The sequence below is a fragment of the Falco punctatus genome (assembly GCF_963210335.1).
Source record: "Falco punctatus genome assembly, chromosome: 2".
In the NCBI taxonomy this organism is placed as follows: Eukaryota; Metazoa; Chordata; class Aves; order Falconiformes; family Falconidae; genus Falco; species Falco punctatus.
The window spans coordinates 70,993,138-71,016,448 of record NC_137581.1 but is presented as its reverse complement, the minus strand read 5'-3'; the positions used below and the strand labels follow the sequence as shown (position 1 = coordinate 71,016,448).

General features: G+C 42.2%; 2 protein-coding genes across 13 annotated transcripts in view; one reads left to right on the top strand and one right to left on the bottom strand.

Moving 5' to 3' along the window:
• The window catches only part of UBE3A (ubiquitin protein ligase E3A), a 54,382-nt gene extending 46,491 nt beyond the window's left edge, over nucleotides 1-7,891 (top strand). For all 9 annotated transcript variants that reach the window (XM_080377368.1, XM_080377373.1, XM_080377369.1 and 6 more), the window contains 6 exons: nucleotides 2,744-2,949; nucleotides 5,098-5,262; nucleotides 5,646-5,801; nucleotides 5,892-5,965; nucleotides 6,855-6,998; nucleotides 7,213-7,891. In XM_080377368.1, the coding sequence (XP_080233494.1) occupies nucleotides 2,744-2,949; nucleotides 5,098-5,262; nucleotides 5,646-5,801; nucleotides 5,892-5,965; nucleotides 6,855-6,998; nucleotides 7,213-7,333 (866 nt within the window). In that variant the 3' untranslated portion in view covers nucleotides 7,334-7,891. The remainder of the gene's footprint in view (nucleotides 1-2,743; nucleotides 2,950-5,097; nucleotides 5,263-5,645; nucleotides 5,802-5,891; nucleotides 5,966-6,854; nucleotides 6,999-7,212) is intronic.
• A 152-nt stretch (nucleotides 7,892-8,043) lies between these two features.
• Nucleotides 8,044-23,311, bottom strand: part of CNGA3 (cyclic nucleotide gated channel subunit alpha 3) — a 62,548-nt gene continuing 47,280 nt past the window's right edge. For all 4 annotated transcript variants that reach the window (XM_080377376.1, XM_080377375.1, XM_080377378.1 and 1 more), the window contains one exon: nucleotides 8,044-22,416. In XM_080377376.1, the coding sequence (XP_080233502.1) occupies nucleotides 21,011-22,416 (1,406 nt within the window). In that variant the 3' untranslated portion in view covers nucleotides 8,044-21,010. The remainder of the gene's footprint in view (nucleotides 22,417-23,311) is intronic.

Below are 23,311 nucleotides of genomic sequence, written 5' to 3'. Positions count from 1 at the left end.
TGTTGATTTTGTAGCTTAGAAGATTGATGAAGAAACACAGAAATTCATTTTGACTGTGTTAAAGAGGAAGTCCCCAGAACTGGTAACAGAATTTAGCATTTCCCCTTCACTGCACACCAGTCAGTTCTTGTAACAAGTGATACAGATCCACAGACAAGTCTTACTCTAATAACCACTATAGACTTGGAGAGATTTGGAATCTGAATTAGCAAGGTTACTTGGAATAAATTAGAGTGTGGCAAAAAAAGGAAGTCTTAGTACTTGGAATGATGAAGTTGTATTTCCAATGTGAAATACATTTCTGACCCGAGTTGTGTGGGATGCCTATGCTGAAATACTCCTATTTAGTAACTGAAGTCTGATTCAGCTAAGATCCAGCCAGTGTATATATGCTCCCTGTGTGTAAAGATGGGTAATAGGATGTGCGTGCATGTTTTAAATTTTACTTCTGTATTCAAAATACAAAAACGTATGTATGCTTTTTGTATTCATATCAACTTTGAAAAAGAAAGGCATAAATGTGTAAAAGCAGAAAATGTAGTTTGCATTGACAGTTTTTTCTTTTGCACCTATTAATACACACTGCTGTATAACAGTTCACACACCATATATACCAAGTGTGACTTTTGATTTGTAAACACTTTATTTACCAGATAAAGTGAAGGAAATCCTTTAAATGGAATTTAAAATGTCTGTCCTCTGATGGGTATGGAGTGATGTTTATTGCTGTAATAGTTTCTTTACCGTTACATTTCAAGTGTTTTCATATTAAACTACCTTAAAGTTTTACTCAAAGGGGGCAATAACTTAGATGAAATATTAGATTTAGTACCAACAGTCACCACAGTAAAAGGGAAGAAGGAATAACTTCATGTAATATTCCTAGCTACGCTATACAATTGTTTTCCCCTTATTGCAGCTTCTAGTTTCTTCCAGAATTTTACTATGATTTTGATGTACTTTAGTATTAATTTTGGTCAGTGAATAAAATACTGTATTTCATGTTAGAGTTACCAGTTGTGGGTCTGAGTAAACTGTTAGTCTTTCATCATTAGACATTTGATGCAGTTTTTTGTTTTGACTGTTTAATTCTTCCATCATCTTTCAGAAAGTACAACTCATTGCTTTTATTGTGCCAGTAATCCATAAGTTACTTCAGTCAATGCAGAAAATGGAATGCAGGCTTCTGTTTAATGTTTCTGCTATATATGCTTGTGTTGCTCATCCATTTTTGATTTCCAGTTTGCCTTACCTGATGTGTTAGTCTGTGTGCTCCCCTAATAGCTGACCCTGACCTAGTACCTTACTGAGATAAATAATCTTGAACTTTGGGGAATAGACAGAGTCTCTGAATAAGCTGGCAGTTAATTTCCTTACATTGAATGAGAATTCAGGCTTTTATCTCTTGGCTGAAGATGAGATCTTATTTTCAGTCTTGGGAGTAATTTTGTGGCTCTGTTCATGTTGCTTTGTAATCAATTTGTACATCTCCATAGGTTGTAAACAACCATATCATTTAAGAGCTGACAAGATAAATCTTTGTGGCAAATGTGTTTGAGAACACGAACTACATGCATCTAACTTCTGGTGTATTGGAAGGGAAGGAGCTTGCCACTTTTCCTTAGGTGCTGCCTGGAAATCATGAGAGTTAACTGTACAAGCAATGGGTCACCGGGACTATACTTGTCCAGGGTGGGCTCTCTCTTTCCCCTTAAGTCTATGGGGTTTTTCATTTGCCTTGCTTTCAGTATCTAGTTAGGCAAGAAATGGATTTGACTGTGGGACTCATTTAAATAGCTTTTTTGCCTGTACACAAACTCTGGTTTCATAAACAAGAGCTAATCTAGTGGCTTGCTACAGTGGCTTTACTATTGTAAAGGACTCCTTGCCCTTCTCTTGTCTGTACAGTCCTATCTGCTCACTCCACTTCCTGGCGTGTGCCGGTTCAGCTGTTGGTTGAAGCTTTTTGTGAAGGTACTCAGCTTGTGAACTTGGCAGGACCTTGCTCATCTGAAATAGTGAGCTGAATCAGATGAAGGGATGGCGAGGGGGGGGAAGCAAAACCTCTCCCTTTCAACAGTGACAAGCTGTTAAAATTGCAACCCCTCCTGTGAAACAACAGTCCCATGTTATATTTTCGCCTCAAGCTATGATGTGTGTGATAGCTGCAACAACAGGGGGCCCTGCTGGGTACTTTTAAACAAACAATCTGTTGGGCATCTTAACTCTTAAAATCGTATGTGATGGTTAATCCCTGCTTGATCATCATAGCTTCCAGTTAATAAGGCTGCATCTAGTCCTGTTCCTTTGCTAGAACTGGCCTGGAAAAACCTTTGAGGAAAGGCTATAACTTCGTGGTAATTGGAGTTTTTCAGGATTTTCATCCATGTGGTTTTTGATTGTGTTCTTTTCTTGTGCTCTTGTATTTATCAAAGTTACAATCTATGCTGACAACGTGTTGCTACTTCCTCAGTAATGAAAGGGGATGAACGGTTGTGTATGTACAGCATCAGTGGGTGTTGCAGGCTGTCCTGCATACTTTTAGTGGTAATTTGAGTAGCAGTATGTTGAGCAGCTCCAATTACCCTAAGGTAAGTAGCTTCTCTTTGCCATTAAATTCAGTATAACGTTAAGCTAAACATGTTTTAGAGGCATTCGAATGCAAATAGGTTTATAATGTATGTTTTATGTGTCATTTTTATTGAAATGTAACCATATTTAACATCTTTTTTTAATGTTACAGGGATGTTCACATACGATGAATCTACGAAACTGTTCTGGTTTAATCCGTCCTCTTTTGAAACTGAGGGTCAGTTTACGCTGATTGGCATAGTACTTGGTCTGGCTATTTACAATAACTGTATACTGGATGTACATTTCCCCATGGTCGTCTACAGGAAGCTCATGGGCAAAAAAGGAACTTTCCGTGATCTGGCAGACTCTCATCCTGTAAGTTAATTATGTTCTTTGAGTTTATTAATGCATGTTTCATGCAATAACTTAATACAGATTTAAATTAAACACCAAGATCACTGTCAAATTTGGAGTGAAATAACCAGTGATGTGTGTGAAGAGTCTGTATTTGTTAAATTCATAAAACAATAAAAACTCGTACTACATCTCATTTGGAAGAGGCAGAACTGGCAAGTCATCAAATAGGGCTGGGTATCAATCAAGCTTTGTTCTGTTTTTTTACATACTGCCTAAATTGCTTAATACTATTAAGCACAAATTAGTATTAGTAGTATATTCTCAAAGAGACTTCTGAAATTAGGCTGTTGATACCTATTCGCAGAAGTAGATTTCTATGAAAAATGTGAAATTGACTGGAGACATGCAAAGGTGTGATGTTTATACTGGTTTTTTGTCTAAAGCAAGACAGATAAGGCAGTTCATGAGTATCCCTACAGTTTGGGTGCAGCGATTGGTGTCAATCTTCCCCTGCCCCTCCCCAGCCAAGTGGCTATACAAAAACACTAAGCTGTGCACATGCTTTAGTAGGCAGAGCATAGAAGCATGTGTGCAGGATGTCTTGGCCCTGCTCCATCTTCAAAGATCACCAGTAGCTTTCCCTCATGCTAGCTAGTATGAGTTATTAGTGTGCTTCGTTTCAAATCGTGGGGCATTTCTCTTTTCATAAGTAGTTAAGCAAAATCTTCAGCTGTTCGGAAAAGATGAGTAAAATGACACTGTTTAAAAAGAACTCGCCTGTCATTTTTGTATAATCTGAAAATGAAGCATGTGTGATCAAAAAGGGTTATCCAGTCTGCTTTGGATGGCTACATACAACAGTATGCCAGTTTTGACTAGTTTATCAGTAAAATGATGTTGAGAAATACACAGTGCTCCCAGTTGCCTGTAATTTTTATTACATACTCAAAACCTTTTATGACAGGAAAAGTGGATTTATTTCTGTGGAACAAGGCAGTCAAGTAACTTTTGAATTTTTCTCCCCTACTCTTATGTGTCTCCTCTGACACCTACACTGACTTCTTTTAAAATAATCCTATTTAAACTCTTTGTATTCTAATATGACGTAAACACTTTGGAGCTTCTCAAACCAAAAATTAAATTTGCAGTAGTCGAGCCTCCCAGTGCTTTTTCTAATGCTCCGGAGCATGGAGGATAGGGTGTTCACTAGCCCTCACCACCAACAATTCCGAGTCCAGTCATTTTCAGTGGAATTTATTTTTAAAGGTGCTGTGAAAGAATCAACAGGATACAGATAGTGAGAGGATGAGGCTTATACGTAAACTTTCAATGATTAAAACATTGAGGGGAAATGTATTACTTCTACTTCGCTATAAAAATACAGTGCACTTAGTTGTTGCTTTTACCTTCACTTTGCATTCTTAAGTCCTACACCTGTGTCTCAGCCAAATAATTTTTCCTTTTCTGCATAGCCTTTGGTTTCCAAGAGAGTCTTGTCTTGGGCTTTTCCTAAGGCATAGCAGGGAGGAAGGCTGGTTGCTCCTTTGAAAAGAGCAAACTTTTACAAGTAATTTCAGATTCCACTTGGTAAATTCTGACCTAACTTGTGAATATTTTTTTTTAATGCATGAATATTTCCTTACTTTAATGACTGCCCCATCTGTGTTGCTTCAAGAGTACTTCCTAGGGGTTTTTTTGAGTTTTATATCAAGATGTAGGCGATAAATGTCTGCTGCCTGAATTTTATCTGATACAAAATACAGTGTTTTCTTGAGCACATATATGTTCAGATTATTGGTGTGAGATGTTCTGGATGCCAAAAGTAAATACAGTTTCCAAAGAGTTAAGAGGAAGAGGTCAGTGGCTCTAAGCTACAGATCTGACCATTGCATTTAGGAAGATTTCCGAGTACTGATAGGCTATTCTAAGGGAGTTATCACTCGTTACCATGTTTCTTTTTTATCTTTCCTCAATATCTGCTATTGGCTTTTTTTTAAAAAAACACTGAGCTTAATACAAGTTTAGACTGTTATGGGCAATCTTAGCAGACTTGTGTCATAGAATGTGAAAACCCTTTTTGAGGTATATGATTTCATGTCTTCTGGTATTACTCAGTGAAATCTGTTAAAACATACTTATGACAGAGATGTATTCCTTTTCTGTTAGGTTCTTTACCAGAGTTTGAGAGACTTACTAGAGTATGAAGGAAGTGTGGAAGATGATATGATGATAACGTTTCAAATATCTCATACGGATCTCTTTGGCAATCCAATGATGCATGATTTAAAGGAAAACGGTGATAAAATTCCTATTACAAATGAAAATAGAAAGGTACGCTCATAATTTTGCTTTTAATGTAATCTGTAATTTTTACATACTCTGCAGAATTATGTAGCCCTTTATAAAAGTTTGGTCTCACTTACAATTTAAGTTTAAAAGCCTTTTAAAATTGCACAGTGTAGTTGTGAGCAGAAAAGCTTTATCTTTAAAAGAAAGCATTGATACATTCATATATAGCTTCTGGATGTGGTGTTTGACCTATTTCAGAAATATTTGAGACTTACTTTTTACTATTGCTGAGCAGAAGCTGAGCCCAGATAATCTATGCAGAACTGTAGAATTAAATGTATTTTGGGGTCTTGTATTTTTGGGAGATTCTTCAAGTGGCATGTGTCAAAGTGCTAAGGTTTTTTTGGGGATTTTTTTCCTTACAGGAATTTGTCAATCTGTATGCTGACTATATACTCAATAAATCAGTAGAAAAGCAGTTCAAGGCCTTTCGGAGAGGATTCCACATGGTGACCAATGAATCTCCTTTGAAATATTTATTTAGACCAGAGGAAATTGAATTACTTATTTGTGGAAGTAGGGTAAGAATCCTGAACGTACACCAGAAAGTGGAGCTTTTTTGATCCTAAGTGTATTTAGTGGTCATTTTTTAAAATGTAATCTTCTTACAGAATTTAGATTTTCAAGCACTAGAAGAAACTACGGAATATGATGGTGGCTATACAAGAGACTCTGTTATTATTAGGTAATTTTTTCTAATTTCTGAAAGATTAAAAACACTTTACATGTGTGTTCTTCATGCTGAATTTAATATTGTAATATTTAGTATTTTTGTAGTACAGGATGCAAGTGTATTACATATAATTTCATTTTACTCGGGTACTGTCATTAGGAAAGTGCAGACAGTATAAGCATTGTTTTTAGCTTCCAGTGAACTTTGGTAAAACTTAAGAAGGTTTTTTTCAATGGGTTTTGGTTTTTTGTCTTTCTCTTACACTGTATAGCTAAATAATCCCCAGTATGAACAGGGCTGTTTCAACAAATACCACTGCTCCGCTATTTAAAAAAAAAAAAAAAAAAAAGAATCACAAACACTGGATTGTTTGCATGTGTAGAACTTTATTTAGAAATCAAGTAAATCCTATGCTTTTAATGTTTTTACCTTCTTGTCCCCTTTAATTAGAGAACTCTCTGAAGACAAGGGTCAGAGAAGCATGTATCTTTGGTCCTCTAGACCTTGCCAACTACTTAACTAGTTCCTGCTAGGGTAGAAAATCTTTGCAGCAGTTTTTACTGTGGTGTTTAAGAAGGTAGTAGAAATGGATAATGTAGTGGACCCAGTAAAATTCCATAGGAAACAGGAGTTACAAAATAAAGGAAGAATGTTTACAGATCACTTATAAGATGAATTAAGATTTAAAAAGAGTTAAAATGCAGTGTTTTGGTAGTATTTCTGGTTTCTGCTTCTGAATCTCATTGATTGGTAAATACATCACTGTTTTGGCTTATGAATGCAACTTGTAAACTTGGTGTGAAGACTAATTAGACTTACTAAAGCTTCAAAGTTCAATTACTTTGGAAAGTCTCGTTTATACCAAAGTTCTCAGTTTACTTATTTATTTCTTCCTTAATAGGGAATTCTGGGAAATAGTCCATTCGTTCACAGATGAACAGAAAAGACTATTCTTACAGTTTACAACAGGCACAGACAGAGCCCCTGTGGGAGGACTTGGAAAATTGAAGATGATCATAGCCAAAAATGGGCCAGATACAGAGAGGTAAAAGAAAAATAATCTACATTTTGCTTGTTTGTTTATAAATGAAGGCAAATTCTGTGCTTTTAAGTTACTAACTTAGTTAAATCAGACAGTTGAATCTTTCAAGCAAAATAGATTCTATTTGAAGTCATTGTTTTGGATTTGTGAAATAGCGTTGTATTTCTTTGCATGTTCCCAGAACTGAAATCTTTTTTTTGTTTTGTTTTCCCCACAGGTTACCTACATCTCACACATGCTTTAATGTACTTTTGCTTCCGGAGTACTCAAGCAAAGAAAAGCTTAAAGAAAGATTATTGAAGGCCATCACATATGCCAAAGGATTTGGCATGCTGTAATAAATATAACAAAAGGGATTAAAAAAATGATGGTGATGATGTCCCTATCCAAAAAGGCCATAAGATAGTGAGCTACAGTAGTCACCTGTGTTTGTGCCTCCCTTCTTTACTGGGGACATTGGGCTGGAACAGCAGATTTCAGCTGCTTATATGAACAAAATCTTTATTTTTTCTTTTAGCGTGAAAGTGTTACATATTCTTTCACTTGTATGTACAGAGAGGTTTTCCTGAATATTTATTTTAAGGGTTAAATCACTTTTGCTTGTGTTTATTACTGCTTGAAGTTGAGCCTTTTTGAGTATTTACAAGAAAACAAACTGTACTCTCCCAAGGAAAATATTGCCATCATTTGTAGACCATGTAATCTTCAAGTATGTGCTATATTTTTGTCCCTGTATCTAATCAAATCAAGAACTGTACTTTTTGAAGAGTTTGCTTTTGAAACTTGAAGTCTTGGAAAACAGTGTGATGCAATTACTGCTGTTCTAGCCCCCAAAGAGTTTCTGTGCAAAATCTTAAGAATCAATAAAGATGGAAGGGAGAACTTGGAATGTTAAATTGCAGCCTTGAGAACTTTACTTTAGTCACAGCACAATTAAAATTCATTTCACTATATGTTGTCTTCACATGTCTTGTAATAAACTGTGTTTTTAATTAGGAAACATTTCTTAGCATATAAAAGGGTAGAAATTTTAGTTACGATTTTTCTAAAAAAAGAGAAGTTTACTGGGGAAAGTGCATTTTCAACTGAACAGCTTTAGAGTAGGGAGTGAAGTGTTTGGAAAAAAGATAGGAAGTTTTTGCTATATTATAAACAAAGCATGTGGAAGTGCACTTAAAATGAAGTTTTATTCTTAATTGCCTATTATGTTGACATTTTAAATAGACAATCCAAAGTCTTCCCTACATGTTATGTCATCACCATTTATTTAATGAATCGTTGTTCTTACTTATCAAGGCACATGATCAGTGTTGCAACATAATCTAAAGGGATGGCTACTGTATTTTAATCTCATCTAACAATAAGCAAAATTGAACAATATTAAACCTAAGGCCTACTTCATGTTGTACACTTCCAACCATTGAACTGTTAGAAAGTAAGTACTAAGGTTATGTTCATCTACTACATAAAGTATTCAGTAGGTTTTTAATTTAACTCTACAAATCATATCAGAAATAAATCCTTTACCTTTCGTAGTCTGTGTTTAATGTTAATTTCTCCTGTTGCAATATATGATAAAGGGATTATGCGTTTTTAAGTGAAGATGTAACTGGCATATCTCTTTTATAATACAAGCTGCAGCGGATGTGCAGAGCTGAGCTTGTGCCTTGACAATTGCTATAACTGACTACTACCGATCAAACCCGTGACTGTGTGGAATTGGCATTATAAAAGGCATAGTTTTGAAATCATCAGATAAAGAAAAGATGTCTTTCAGGACTATTTTAATAAATTCTTTCTAGTAATAGAAGCAGACAACTGTTATGTAACTATGATGCTGAATAAAAACAGTGACCTTTTTTCACCATGGTTCAGTGAAAAAGAAAACAAGTGACTTCCTTACTTTGATAAATTGGATATTAAATTATTTGATTAGTACAGCATAATTTGAGGGCTACAGGTACGTAAAACTCTCCAGAAGTGAACTGTAGTGGTGTGGGGCCTGACGATGTTCCCCTCGCAAATCCAAGCCGGTGCAAGAAGGCTGAGACCTGGGGATTGAGACTTGCTGGGGAGGGAGGCTGTCTTCTGGTGTTTGATCTCAAGGTGGCACTTAGGGCATGCCTTCTTGAATGTCCACCTCACTGCATGTCCTTGAAGAGGAAAACACAAGATACCCTACCTCTCAGTAGGGTGGCTGACAACAGTGCTTGCAGATTCCTTCGGGTCTGGGGCACCTTCTGTTGTAGGTGGTGAGAACAAGGTTTGCAGAGTGCCTTGAGGTGTTTTGTTACAAGTATGAACTACGCCATGATACTGCTGTGTGGTATGTACTATGTCAATAATACTGTTAAGCTGTATCCTCATACTTGTTTTAATCCAATCTAGGATGATGGTTACACCCAGCTAACAAGTGTATAAGGTTCATGTTGAGTTTTTTGTATAGGTCCAAAAGCTAGGCAGAGAGCGTAATGGGTTAGCAATACAAAGTTCTCTAACTGAAGTTGTTGACATTGCAAATATGCTTTTTCGTTTTCCTTTAGCATTAAGATTAAAATAATGCATAACTACATTGACCTTTAAAAGCATAAGTTGTTTTTCAAGGAATCGTTTTCAGGTAAGGTATAAATACTTCGTACTTGACAGACTTCCCGTTTAAATATATACCGCCTCCCCCAAAATGCCACTGTATTGAAACCTGATCTCCTTAGCGGTGCTGTAAATGTGCTGATTGTCCAGCTGCAGCAATTTATATAGTTTAAAATGAATAAATCTTAAAGTTTTGTAGCTGCATGCTGCTTTCCCGCCCTACGGAATTTCTAGTCAGCCTTCTGTTGCTTGAAAGGCTTGTCAAAGTGGGGAAACCGCCATTTTAAGTTGGTGTGGGTTTTTTTTTCTGGGCTCCAGGCAGACCCGGAATGTCTTTCAACCTTAGTCTTTCAGCAGCGTTTAGTAAATTTTGAGTCTACAAAACTGTGAAACTGAGGTGTGCTTGTGTGTCGCTGAAATATCTCTCTCGCTTGAGACAGAAGACTCCTCTGCCAAGGCAGCAGTCCGATGCCGGTGTGCTGGTGCTCTCTCCTCAGGGTGTCTGTTAACAAAACAATATTTGGGGCATCTCAGCTTTATCTCTTTGGCAAGTGAAAAATGTCTCTGAGCATTTCTTTCTGCACCCTAATAGACTGCCAAAATGTTTCCAACCTTGGTTGAAAGGGGACATCAGGCTTTTATCTGTATTTTGTAGTATACGCCTCAGAAATGAGAGCAACACAAGATATATCAGAAGAATCCTCTTAGGTACCGAACAAATACGGCATTTTTTCAGTTTTCATTAGAAGTGACGGAATAGCTTTGTTTAGCTCTAAAGGAATGTTAGCGTATGACTCCACATGAAAAGAGCATTCCCTTTTAAAAGACGAAAACTCTTGTTTGTTGCCAAAAAGATTTCAGGAGCAGCCATCAGGAGTGAGCACAGTTCAGCTAACTTAAGGAACAGTGTTTTGTGAACTTCTGACTGGGCTTATCTTCCGTTCGGCAGGCAGTAGCCTGAGATGGGACTGTGGCAGCCAAGGAGACCCGCTCCAGCCCTGTGCTTTGAGGAAAGCCGACGCTGGAACGGGCTGGCAGTGAGCCCGGGGCTCCAAGCAGCTCTGTGTTAAGGTAGCCGGTCCATGCCTCTCCTCCAATGGTGGTCTTCGCTGCTGAAGCAGGTACTTCATACCACGTCAAACCATGCAGGTGTGATGCACCTGATGGGCTGAGCCTCAGGTGGCTGGCGGTGTGAGCTACCCAGGCGCTTGCCTGGGTTTGTGCTCTGTGGAGCTAGGAGTGGGAGGCAGGTTTCCATGCTGCTGGTCAGCAGAACGACCCCCACCGCATCAGCTTCAAGGTGCTTCTCCGGCACTGCTGTAGCCAGTTACTAATAATCTCGCCAGGGGTTTAAAAATACCCTGGTTGTCTGAATTTTCAGGAGGAAGATACCTTAGCTGGGCTGAATGTTTAAGCTGTACCCTATTTATTATGCAGAAAAACGCCAGCATTTCAGCAAGCAAGACAGAGTGGGAATGTCTTGAGTTCAGCTATGCAAAATTAAGCCTTTCCTAACGAGCTTGGTTTATTATGGTTAGTCTCAGAATCACAGGGGTTTGTGATGTTACCTACAGTTTCCATTTGTACTTGTGCACAACTTCAAACTTTCAGAATTACTGAAGTGATCAAAATTGTCACCAAATTCAGAAGACTATCAGGCACTTGAAATGAATTTTATTAAGAAATTTAGTTTCATAGCTTACCATAGAAGGGACACCGCTTTGGAAATGAGTTGATACTGGCATGTGCCTTTAGACGGCTCACTTACAGAGATTAATTTGGAAAACCCATGAACTAATAATGACATGTATATTTCCATCTAAAGATGTCTTCAACTTTTTTTTTTTAATTATTTTTCATTGACAAAATTGAAAAAGGTGTTGCTGCTGGATTTCTCTAAGCAGTAATTTCAAGTTATTTGCTAGATGACTGGCTGTATGCTGCACAGCTATAAAGTTTCTGTCTTCATAGCTTTGCTGTCATTAACTCATCACATGAGGGGCTGGCCTGCAGTTGGAGGGCTTTCCTGCCGCTGACATTGTGTCCTGACGTACCATCTTGTCACTGAATGTGGGAATCTCCCTCCCGTTTTCCCAGAAGTTTCCGGTGCATCTTTGGTTGAGTTTCTGGTAAGTGGCACCGTGGCCAAGCCCGAGACGGGGCACTGCAACTGCAGACCAGGTGGACCAAGGACTGCCCAGCCTGCTGAAAGCTGCTATGACAGAATCCATGGGGAGCAGAAAAAGCAGCTTCATCCTTGGTGTGTCTGTGGATCGTGCCTCCTGTGAGATTTGCTCTCTGAAGAGCACAAGTGGGGGTAATGGTAGGTGTTGGTTTGGGATCCTGCATTCTCCTTGAACAGAAGGAGGGAATTTTGTGGGCATAAGATCGCAAGTAAAAAGGCTTGTGATTTTTGAAAGCCATGATCAACCCTTCTCTGCCCTCACCCCACCCCCCTCAAAAAAATTATTGCTTTCGCTCAGATGCAAATTCCCATTTCTCTAAAATCTACTGTATGAAACATTGGTCCCTCTTTTGCAATGGCTGGTTTATGGGATGGGCCCTGGGTGGGAGCTGGGCTTGGCTGGAGTAGTCGCATTGGGTGGTGGGAGGAGCAAGTGTAAGGGTGAGATGGGAGAGGAGAGGATGGGTCAGCAGAAGAATCTGACCAGCACTGTGGGAATCGAATCAGTTGGGAAACAGATTTGAGAAAGAGACTAGGGAGCATGAAGGAAGTGGGGGTGTGTTTAGGTTTTATTTTTTTTAAACTGCAAGGCTTGTAAAGGATCTTGGGAAGAGAAGGGCTGGTGGGGAGATGGTTTTAATTGCTGATGTGCCACTTTGCAGTATGTGAGTGTGGATTTGTTCTGTTCTGCAGTATCTGTAGGATACATCTAGAGAGCAGTCCTGTAAATAATTGAAGCCTACCTAGTACGCTTGTGTTTGTGAACGTTTGTTGCTCAATATATATCCTGCTTCAGGATTTCTAGGGGGGGAAATTTCTAAGAGGCAAGGGCATTAGAGATAGAGGGTGGGAATCATTACTCTGTTTTAGGATAATAAAGCGGCATTAGGAACTGCTACATCATCTTCCTGGGTAGGTTTGCACAGTTTTGACTTAAAAATGAAACTGAGCTGACTGAAAGTGAGCCAGTGGTCACTGGAATTGGACTTCTGCGTTTGGAAGGACACGCAGCACAGCTAAACTATAAACTATGCTGCTGCTCACGCAGGCTTGATTAAGTAGTACTGAGCAATGTCAAGTGAAGACAATCTTCCAGCTGCTGCAGTTTTTTGTGACTGAACTGTTGTCATGTGCAAAGCTGATGTGAAGCCTTTCTTCTTAATGTCACCAAAAGCTCTGGTGTATGTTTCTGCTGTGCCAGTGGGTTCGCATACAGAGAAAATGCCTTAAATCTGGCTTTCCCCTGCATCCTTTTGCTTCCAATCTGTGTAGTACAGCAGCAGTGATGCTTGCAAGTAACTGTCTATAAAATGACAACTACTTGAATGTTTCTGTTCAAAGTTTTGAGCTGCCATATGTTACCTGCTGCTGCATTTGATTTCATTAGTTCCCTTTGCAAGCACTCGGTGTTTGACAGCAAAGGGTACAGATCAGGTGAACTAATATGATACAATTAAGAGGATTTTATTATTTCCTAATGTAACTGATTTAAAGAAAAAATAGGAAACTCAATACTAGAATGTTTCCTGGATGAAAGCACGTTTTCAAAAGAATAATCTCCCTTGTGCTATGTACGTTGGTTTTTTTTAACTGATTTTATTGTCATCTGCACATGAAGAATCCTGTGAACTTTGTAGCAAGTCACCTAAAATAAAGCAGGTGACATTTTAGCCTCATCAACATGAATACTTTAATTTTCAAAACACAGACTTCTTTATGTGAGTATCTGATAAGGGTAGTTCTCGGGCCAGTTTTTTCACCTTGAGTCTCTGGGGAGGGTCTCATGTTCCCAAACTAAATGGCCATGTGGATATCCTTTCTAACAAAATTCCTGTCCAGCTGCTTTGAAGTAGGGCTGCAGCCACTGGGCTCTGCCCTTGCCAGGCTCTGCTTTGTGCCCCAGCAGTAGCGGCCAGCAGCCAGCGCAGGTGGGAGCATCGCTGCTGTGCCAGGAGTCAATCCAGACAGCGGTCCTCAGGCCTTCCAGAGGGAATCCTGCTCCAGACCTGCAGCTTTTTGGATAAGCAGTTTGACTTTATCATCCAAACCAGTTTCCTGGCTGGCTTTGCTCTTGGAGAAGATAGGCCTTCTTGGTGTCTCAGCCCTAGGAAAGGTTTGCTGGGTTTGGGACTCTTGTTTCTGGAACCACCCACTGCTGCTGTTGCACCTTCACAGGACAGTTTTAGTCCCTTCACTCTCTTTTGTGCTCTTGGGTTCTCGGGACAGCAGGTGGCCTGATGCCAGTGCTCTTGGCTGCTGGATCCTGCTGCAAAGCAGCAGTTGCAATGGAAAAGCTGGAGGTCCAGAAGCAGTGGTGCCTCTGAGCCTCACTGCTACAGGGCTGTGGGTGGTAAGAATAGGCTGCTTTGGTGGTTTCTTGCCATCATCTTGCAACGTTGGAGCCTCCAGCAGCTGTCCCGCTTCTTTTCACCTTTCCTCTGGGAATCTCCTATTCCAAGGTTGGCTGCAGCCTCTGGAATCTCCTTGTGGCTGATGCTGTTGGTCAGAAGGAAACACCTTCTGAGTCTCCTCTGCAATTTCATACGCACAAGTGAGTGAAACCCTGTAGGACTGAAACCCATGCAAAGTAGGTAGCTCTGCTGTGGTGCACAGTGCTTCTCCAGCCTGTGGCACCAGCGATGGCTGGGGAGGGGGAGCGTGCTCTGCTGGTGATGCCCCTGCCACCTGTCAGTCTGGCATGGGCCCCTTCTGGCCACCAATGTTTATGTGTAAATCTGTCATAGAAAGCCGGCTGTCAACAGAAAGGGGCTTCCCTGTCTGCTTTCTCCGGGGCTCCAGGTTGTTCTGGCTCTTCTGTAACAGCCTCTCTTCCCCGCTGGCAGCAAGCTGAGCTGCTTGGTGCTTCTGCCTCGCTGGGATGGCTCTGTCACCCCTGCACTCAGCTGCAAAAACTGCCGCTGGCTGCCTGGAGGCATTGAATGGCTCTTTCCTCACTCCTCCTTCCTGATCATGCTCATCCTCCTTTGGCTACCAGCGCTTGTGGCTGATGCAGCTAGGTTATGGCAGGTGAGCCCTTTTTAAAGCAGTTGGTCTTGAAGCCCTGAACTGAAAGTATTTTACTTGGGGCAGCTCCTCTGTCAGTGTGCCTGTATGCCAGGAACCTCACCCAGACTGTCAGCGCTCCAGTCTGAACCGTGCATGGAGAAGCCCGGCCATGGCCGGCAGGATAAATGAGCTGTCATGGGCACTGATGTGCTCGGAAAGGCATGAGGTGCTTTCCTAGAAAAGCTCTGCAGCTTTTTGTTGCTAGACATAAGGGTTTTCTACTACCATTCATGCAAGTGTGGTTGGAGGTAGCTGTGTTATCTCAGGGAGATGAGGCATTGGGGTTTCAGTAGGCAGAATCCATTAAAAAAAACCTGCCTCTGAATAGTTTCCCTCATCACAGTGTGCCCAAAGTGTAAGAGAGGCTTCCTTGTGCCAAGCACTGGATGAGTACCTGTGAACAAGCAGCCCCAAGGGCTTGCTTTAAACAGACGAAATCTCCAAATAATAATCAGAAAATAGTGAGAATCCCACTGAAGTTTGTTGGATGAATTATCTGTGCTGTTCTGCAAGTAAAATATTTGTACTTCAGTGGGCAACTGACAGTTGGCTCTCCTAAGAAGAGTAGATCTTTGTAGCACGGTCTGTTTGATTCATCAGCCCTGGAGGCAAGCTGTGCCAAAAAAAAAAAAAAAAAAAAAAAAGCCTTTTGTGCTGCTTTATCTCCTCTGGAAAGGCAGGTAGTGCCCGTTGGTTCTTGCTGTGCTAGCCACCTGGAGATGTAGTGACTGCTGTGGGGTGGCTCCCCGTTCGGGGCGAGGTGGGGGAAATTGCTGCTGGGAATAAAAGGAGAATGTCGGGGGGTGGGGGTGGGTGTCCTGTCAGGAAACTGAAGAAATTACATGTCAAAACAGGAAAAAAAACCCTAGAAATTAATAGCTATTCATCAAGCAGTCCATCAGTCTGGAATACAGTTGTGCTTTCCTGATTTTCTGTGTTACTGTTCTTCAGTTGCTCTGTCACAGTGAGGTTGATACCAGCCACTACAAACGTTAAGAAAAATGGAATAGCAACCATTAGTAAATCCCTTTTCACATTTCTGCACTGCTGGTTTTAGTAATCTACCCCCAATTTACCTATACAAATGAGGCAGGACTCTGTTAGAGCTGGACGGCGTCGTCCTCAGCCTCTCTGGAGGACTGCCTTTGGCACCGGAGCTGTAGCCATTGGCACTGGAACCTGCACTTCCCCTGCAGAAGCCAAGCAGAAATGGTAAAGCTGATGAAGGAAATCTCTTTGTGAGAACTGCTGCTGCTTCTGGAGTAAAGCTAGTGTTTGTCCTTGAAACTGAGGACCTGCTGTCCTCCTCTTGAGGTTGCAGAAACCAATTTTGCTTAAATAACATGAGTCTTCCGTTTTCCCCCTCACTCCGCTCTTAGGGTGCAGAGTGAGGAGGGTTGCAACCACAGAACAGCAGAATTCTATTTTCCACAGCGTAGCTGCAAGGGCAGTTGGCAGCGGCAAGCCACAGCCTTTGATTTTGTGAGCTGGAAACAGCTGAAAAATTTGAATTTCAGAAACAAAAGGCTCAACCACTTTTAGCCCCAGAGGTTGTTCCTCGGGGCTTGTATGTGTTTCTCTCCCCATCCACCCAAGGCAGAGTGGAAGGGAGCATGGGGAAGCCCTGCTCCCTGTAAGGAGTCCCCAGGCAGCCCCCTCCTTGGGCTCTGGGCTGTGGACAGGGCTGGTGGGAGAGGGGGATTCCTGGACTGATGGCTTCCCTCAGGAGAGCCGTCACAGCTGAAATCTGGTGCTTTAGCTGCCTGTACACTTGCCAGATCCATTTAGTGCAGAACTCATTTTGCTTTCAGGGGTAAGCAAAGGGGTTTTATGAATGCTGAATTATGTAAACGAGGGTCTGATTCTTTCTGTCTGTTCCAGGATGGAAACATTAATAGAAGAGCTGGGGGACTCTGAAGCCAAGTACAAATGCTGTCCTCTCACAAATCTCCAGGATGAAGAGCAGCTCTCCTTTGGTCGGCCTAACTGCATTATCTTGCTGGACCTAGACTAGGTTTGGCCTGTGAAACCCTCCGTCATCCTTGCTGTCAGCAGCCCTACAGAAACGAATGTGTCTTCCAAATCAGCAACACACAGACCAGCCCAGAGAAAGCACTGATGCTTTTGTGGGGGAAAGGAAAATGAACAGTTTCTTTCTTAAGGTAAAACAGAGCCTTCTCTGGTTGTACGTTTCTAAATATTTGGCAGGAATGAAACTGAAAAGCAGATGTCTTAGAGAAAAGGGTTAAATGCAGGGTTGTTCCTTCCCCGGGCTGCTCTGCGCAGTCAGGCTAACCCCAGCCCTCGGCTGTGTGAGGGGCCTGTACAAATACAGGTGCCGTTTTGCTGTTACCACCATTTCTGTTGTCTAGTTCATTGAATCTTCCAGAGCAGAGCTTTCTACTGTAAAAATTGTTGAAGTAAAATAATAGTAGGGGATGAGGGGAAAAGAATGGGGTGCTGCTATAGAGACTGCTTTGGAGAGCAAGCAAGGCTTGAATCACTTGCTGTTGGGGAGCAGGGCCCGTGACTCGAGGTGCTTTCCCTGGAAAAGCTCATGCCAAGCAGCGCCGGGAGCATGGCAGTGCTGCTCCACCAGCTTTACCCTCCATTTGCACCTGCCGCAGATGTTCGAACACCTCAGGCCTTGTCTGTCGAGTGTCTTGATCAGCACAGGCAGCTGGGAGCTCCAGTCCCACCCCACGGCCACCCACCTGGGCTGGTGCCTGTGCGAGGTGAGCACTGTGGCCATTAAAGCCCTGTGTGCAAATTTAGGGCTTATGTTCACGTGCTCTGTAAGAGCTGTCCCATGCCTTGCTTTCTCTTGTGGTGGGGCTGAAGGGCCAGGCCAGGTGCTGCCTGATGCCTTGGTGAGGGAGGGGGGAGGATTTTTGGTAGGTGACGTGTGTGCAAGTAGCTGAAAGCTGCAAACGCTTTTGTTTCTGCTGGACAAGGCACCGTCCCTGCTGTGTCACCCTGCACGGAGCCGGGGAAAGGGACAGGAGACAAGGTGGCAGCGGCATGAGGAGCCCGGCAGGCTCCGTGCCCCACTGGGGAGGCAGGGTGGCAGTCGGGCTCTTGTGCCTGCGTGGTATCTGCAGGCGCAGCAACGGTGTTGAAACCGGGCACGAGACCAAAGGGATGTGCCAGCTGCCCCACGGTGAGGGGAGAACACCACCATTCCCACTCGGTTTTCTGTCACTTCAGATCTCCGTTCCAGCTAACAATTTTCTGGGCCGTGTGATATTGGCACGATCAAAGGCTGTCATGAAACGCTGAAGTCCAGAGGGATATGGATAAGAGGAAACACAGAAATGCTTGAACATTACTCAAAAATATTTTAATGTACATGCTGTAGCCACATTAAAGAAGGGGAGAAAAATCTTACACAGATGAAAGACACCAAAGGATGTAATTTCACCATGCCAAAAGCTGTATATTTTGAAGTGACTGAAGCCAATAGCATCAAAATAGCTCTTTTTCTGGCATGTGAAAACCAGACCAAGAGGCATGAAAAAGGGAAAAGCAAGCATGTATTTAACCAATAGATTAAGCTGTTGTGATCCAGCAGGTAAAGAAGCATTCTTGTGTTTGTGGGGTTTTTTAACAGTTATAAATTTGGTATAAATAATACTTTAAACAGTTCTATTTGTATATACCTAGTAGGCTGGAACAGCTGTAGTACGATAGGTAGCTAGTTAGATATTTACAGAGAATGACGACTGATGTAGAACATGACGGTAAGTATGAAACCCCTGCTGGGTACGGCGTTTGAGGAGCACAGCAGTGCACATCGGCCAAAGGCAAGAGCGGTACCTGCCTCTTGTTACAAGGCGAGAGCTGCGAGGTCAGCTGCCTGTGACCCTGCCCTCCGTGCTTACAGTGGCACACTGCAGCTAGCCGGCACCCAGCTTCTCCTCAGCCCTGCCTTCCTCGGTGCGGGAGCGAGGGCACTAGACCCCTGCCAAAAGCAGCCTCTCTTATCTCTCCCGTTTGTCTCAAGCCCTTGGAGAAAACACAGACAAGGTTCAGCCGAAGGACCAAAACTCCCAGACTCCACTGGCCACATACAGGTCTTGGCTACTTTCCAGAGCCCTCGTTACAGTCAGTGGAAGTCTTGATTATAGAGGTTAAGCCCAGCCTACAGCAGATACCCAAGTCTAGTTGGCTTCTAGGCTGATAACGGGAGTTTAGATGTGGGCCATGTGTGGACATCTCCTACCTGGTGGTCCCTTTGCCAGTGTTGCTGGAAAAGCCCCATTCCTTAGTCCCCGTTAGATTTGCCTCTCACCAGGCTCAAAAGCGTCAATAGGAGGGGTACAGCTGCTTGCCCAGAAATGAGCACTTAGTCAGAGAAGTTGTACACAGTTTAGCAAATGCTTCTTTACGTTTTACTACCGTCTAGGTAAACCACCCTCTTCTCGATGGGTTTCTTACCTATTTTCCAACAGGCCATCTATTCCCACATGCTGTTATGGCTCCTGTCAGGGATGAGGCCAACTAAAGGGCAGAGCACTACCCATGGTGATACCTAAAGCCTCTGTGGGATCCAGCCCCTGTGCCATAGATGCTGAACAGCCTCTGCTACTCTGTACTTAACTGAAGTCAGTGAGGTGCTGGAGGGTGAAAGTAATGCAGGGAAACCTACATGACAGAAAAATACTGTACAGCAAAAAATGAAAGCTAGTATCTTCCCAGCGGGAGAATATTGAAGGAATATCGGAGGAAGGGAGAGGAGCCTGGAAAGAAACTGGAATCAGCAGGGTGGAGGAGGCTGAGGAATGTGTAAGAGGCAAATCCTGAAGCTGCAAAGTGACGGAGCAAGAAACCTTCCTGGTACCGTTCTGCCCAGAACGTCACAGCAGGCTGAGTGGACCAGACCTCTCTGTTCACCTCAGAGCCAGACCGACGGCAGCGATGACTACCCTGCAGTGAGCAGAAAAGCAACCGGCGCAGCTAGGCTCCTGTCAGCAGGACCTGAGCAGATGTGGTCTTCATTCTCCCTAACGGAAACATGGTGGTGCAGCAACTACTTCAGAGAAAAACTGGCGGTAAATAGCGAAGGGAGGTGTAGTAGGCATCCTTAAAGAAATAGGAAGGAAACACAGGCCTGGCGGCAGGAATGACTGCAAGGCAGAGCTTGTTCTTCCTGCCTCACAGAAACCCTGTCGTGAGCTGAAGCGGGCTGGCAGGCAGGGACAGCCTGTTCTGCCAGCCCATGCAACTTCTCAGCAGCCTCCCTCTGGGACCGCCCTCTGTGCCGAGAGGGAATTCACTCAAGTTTCCACATGCAGGAGCTTGCACGCACCAGGGTCCTGTTTTCTGTTCCCAGGTTTAGTGAAGCTGTATTGCCACAAATACCTTCCCCCACTGAGCATTTGGGGACTCCCTTCCAAGTGAGGGTTTTGACAGTGAAGATGGGGCTAAGCTAAAAAAAAAAAAAAAAAAGAAAAAAAGGATCTCCCACTCTTTTCCCCAAGCGAAGCAGTTGCAGAGCAGCAAAGGCCGTCACAGACCATGCCAGAAAGGACATGAGTGAGCACTGCTACTCTGTCAGCACAGCCCTTTGTGCAGAGCCCAGCTCATTAGAAAGAATCAAACTAAAGCATCAGAACGCATGGCTGTTGCATACAGGTGCAGGGCTACACTGCGTAGGCGAGGTATGTGTAGCTGCTTAGCTGTAGTCCAACTCTTCGCACAGATGCTTCACTGGAAGAACAAAGATTTTTGAGAAGCCCAGATCTGTGTCCATGCATTTAATTAGCCACTAAGGTAGCAAGGTAGAGCACGTACCCTAGAAATGTTTTTTAAGCCCTTAAAAACCCCAAATCCCTTCTACTTTAAGTACCATGCCGCCTTAATGCAACATGCGTGGGAAGAGACAATGTGTCAAGACCTACATGGACCATACACAACAGACGTTCTGAGCATGACTTGTAAGAAACCCACTCCCAGTACAAAAAAGTACCCAAATACCAGACCAAGTCTCCCCCTAAGAAGGTGACAATGTTCTATTTACAAGAAAATACTGCTTCAGTTAAAAATGCTAAAAACCATTCTCTTGAGTTCATATAAAAATAATCATGTCTATGTATGCACACGCATATTTACATACATTTATGGCTTTCACACGCTTCAACTTTCTCCAGTAAATGAGGAAATACAAATACTCCATTTACTGCTTTATCTCCTCAGGGTTTTCAGCATCTGCTTCTCCAACTGATAAGGTGCCACTACCGTACTTTTTCACTCGGGTTTCTACTCTGCTAAGTCTCTGTTTCACCTTTTGTTGAGATGAGGTGTATTCCGCCAGGAGCCTCGCAAACCTGGTCTGCAGCGTATCCAGAGCTGTTTCAAGTTTTTCTACTTTTTCTTCCAAGTCTTTTGGGTCAGCTCCTGCTTTTGCTGCTTCCTCATCTATTAAATTGTCTTTCATCAGAATTTGTCGCCCTTTCTCTTCCAAAGCCTTTTTGGCTTCTGGATATTCAGTGAGGGCTTCCATTAAATCATCTTTAGACAAGCAGAACAAATCCGAATAACCAATACTCCTTATGTTGGCTGTCCTCCTGTTGCCAGATTTGCTGCCTTTGATGTTTAGGATGCTGATTTCACCAAAGTAGCTGCCATCGCTTAGGACTACAAATTGGGTTATGCCATCATCTGCCACCACAGCCAATTTTCCCTCTTTAATAATGTACATTTCTCTCCCAATATCTCCCTTTTTGCAAATGTAGTCCCCAGGACTGAAGACCGTAGGTTTCAGTTTCAGCACCAGCTCAATGAGAAGTCCAGCTTCACAATCCTGGAATATACGCACTTTCCTCAGCGTGTCCAAATGGACATTGATGGCAATTTCAGCCTTCAACTTGTCAGGTAGATTTTTGAGAACCTCCTTCTCATCCACTGTTTTCTTGTTGGTCCAGAGGTAATCAAACCACTTAATAACCCTGGCTTCCAAATCCTTAGTCACTTTTCGGAAATGCATGTACTGTTTAATGGAATCCACTTTGGCCTGGAACTCTGCCCTGGAGGCGTTCATGTTGGAAATCATGGAGCCCACGTTACCGACAATGGTAGCGAAGATGAGCACGCCCACCAGGAAGTCAATGACCACAAAGAGATACTCTTCATCTTTCACCGGGGGAGGTGTTTCTCCGATGGTTGTCAGCGTAAGCGTTGACCAGTACAGACTGTAGATGTACTTTCTAGACAGGCGCCCGTACTCTGGAATGGACACATTGGGGTAGACCCAAGAGTCAGTTCCAAATCCAATGAGCTTCGAAATTGCAAAGTATATACATGCGTTCCAGTGGATGATGATAAGAATGTATAAGACAAGATTTCCAATACGAAACATGTTTGGATAGTTTGTCCTCGTTTCAGTACGGTCAAAAAACTCAAACAGCCGAGAAATCCTCAGCAGGCGGTTAAATCGCAGTTCAGGGTAGTTAAAACCAATCTTTAAATATGCCAGGTCTGTTGGCAGAAGAGACAGCAAATCCAGTTTGAACTGCAGAGTTTCGGTATAATGATCTCGTAATTTCTTTTCATCCTGAACTAGCAAGCCTTGCTCAAGGAAGCCTTCAAAGAATAAAAATACATATTTTCCTTGTTAGAATGAAAATACCATCAACAGTACTGAGTGACTTACATTTCAGATATCTGAGAACATTACAATTTGTACTGTTCTGCGTAAGACATTGATACACTATAAGTTCATTTAATGAAAAACATTTAAGTGCAAATTTAAATACTTCAACTGAGTTTCAGAGAAGACATATAATGATAAAGAGCAGTGACTCTATAATTACCACAGTGCTCCCTACAGTTTTCCACCCTATTCTGGGATAGCTGTATCTTTTTCTTTTAGTTATCTTTGCAAAACTGTCTCATTTTTCATGAATCATTGGCATGAGTCATAACTGAAGTTAAGCAAGTGTTAAGCAGTTGTGTATAAAATCGGAGTGGAATATTTTTAAATAAATACCAAGAATAAGTACACATAATGGATTGATGGAAATCTTTCCAAACAATATAAATAACCTTGAGATAAAGAAATCCAGTTTTTTCCCCTCCCCAAGCTATGCTTTTCCTCTTGTGCCCAATATTAAAGCTGACAGGATTTTCCTTTTCATTTGGGGAAAACCCTTTGCAACTTTTTTGTGTTTCTAGTGAGAGAGCTACTAAGCAGAATTTTGTATATTGGTATTTCTTCACCCGAAGACTTTGGAAAGTATTTTAGAGTCTAAAAAATTATAAGAAGACATAAACTGCTGTAAGAGACCTTAAAGCAGACTGCATCTGTGTAAGAGATGCCTGAGTTATATACCTGTTATCATAATGGGAAAAAAAACGAGCAGAAACTGGACATGTCCAGGCAATGCAAGTTACAAAATTTCCGTAGGCTGTCCTAGTAATGATTGTATGGCCGTTAAAGCGTGGTTGGAAGGTCAGCTATAACATAGAAAGGCTGCCT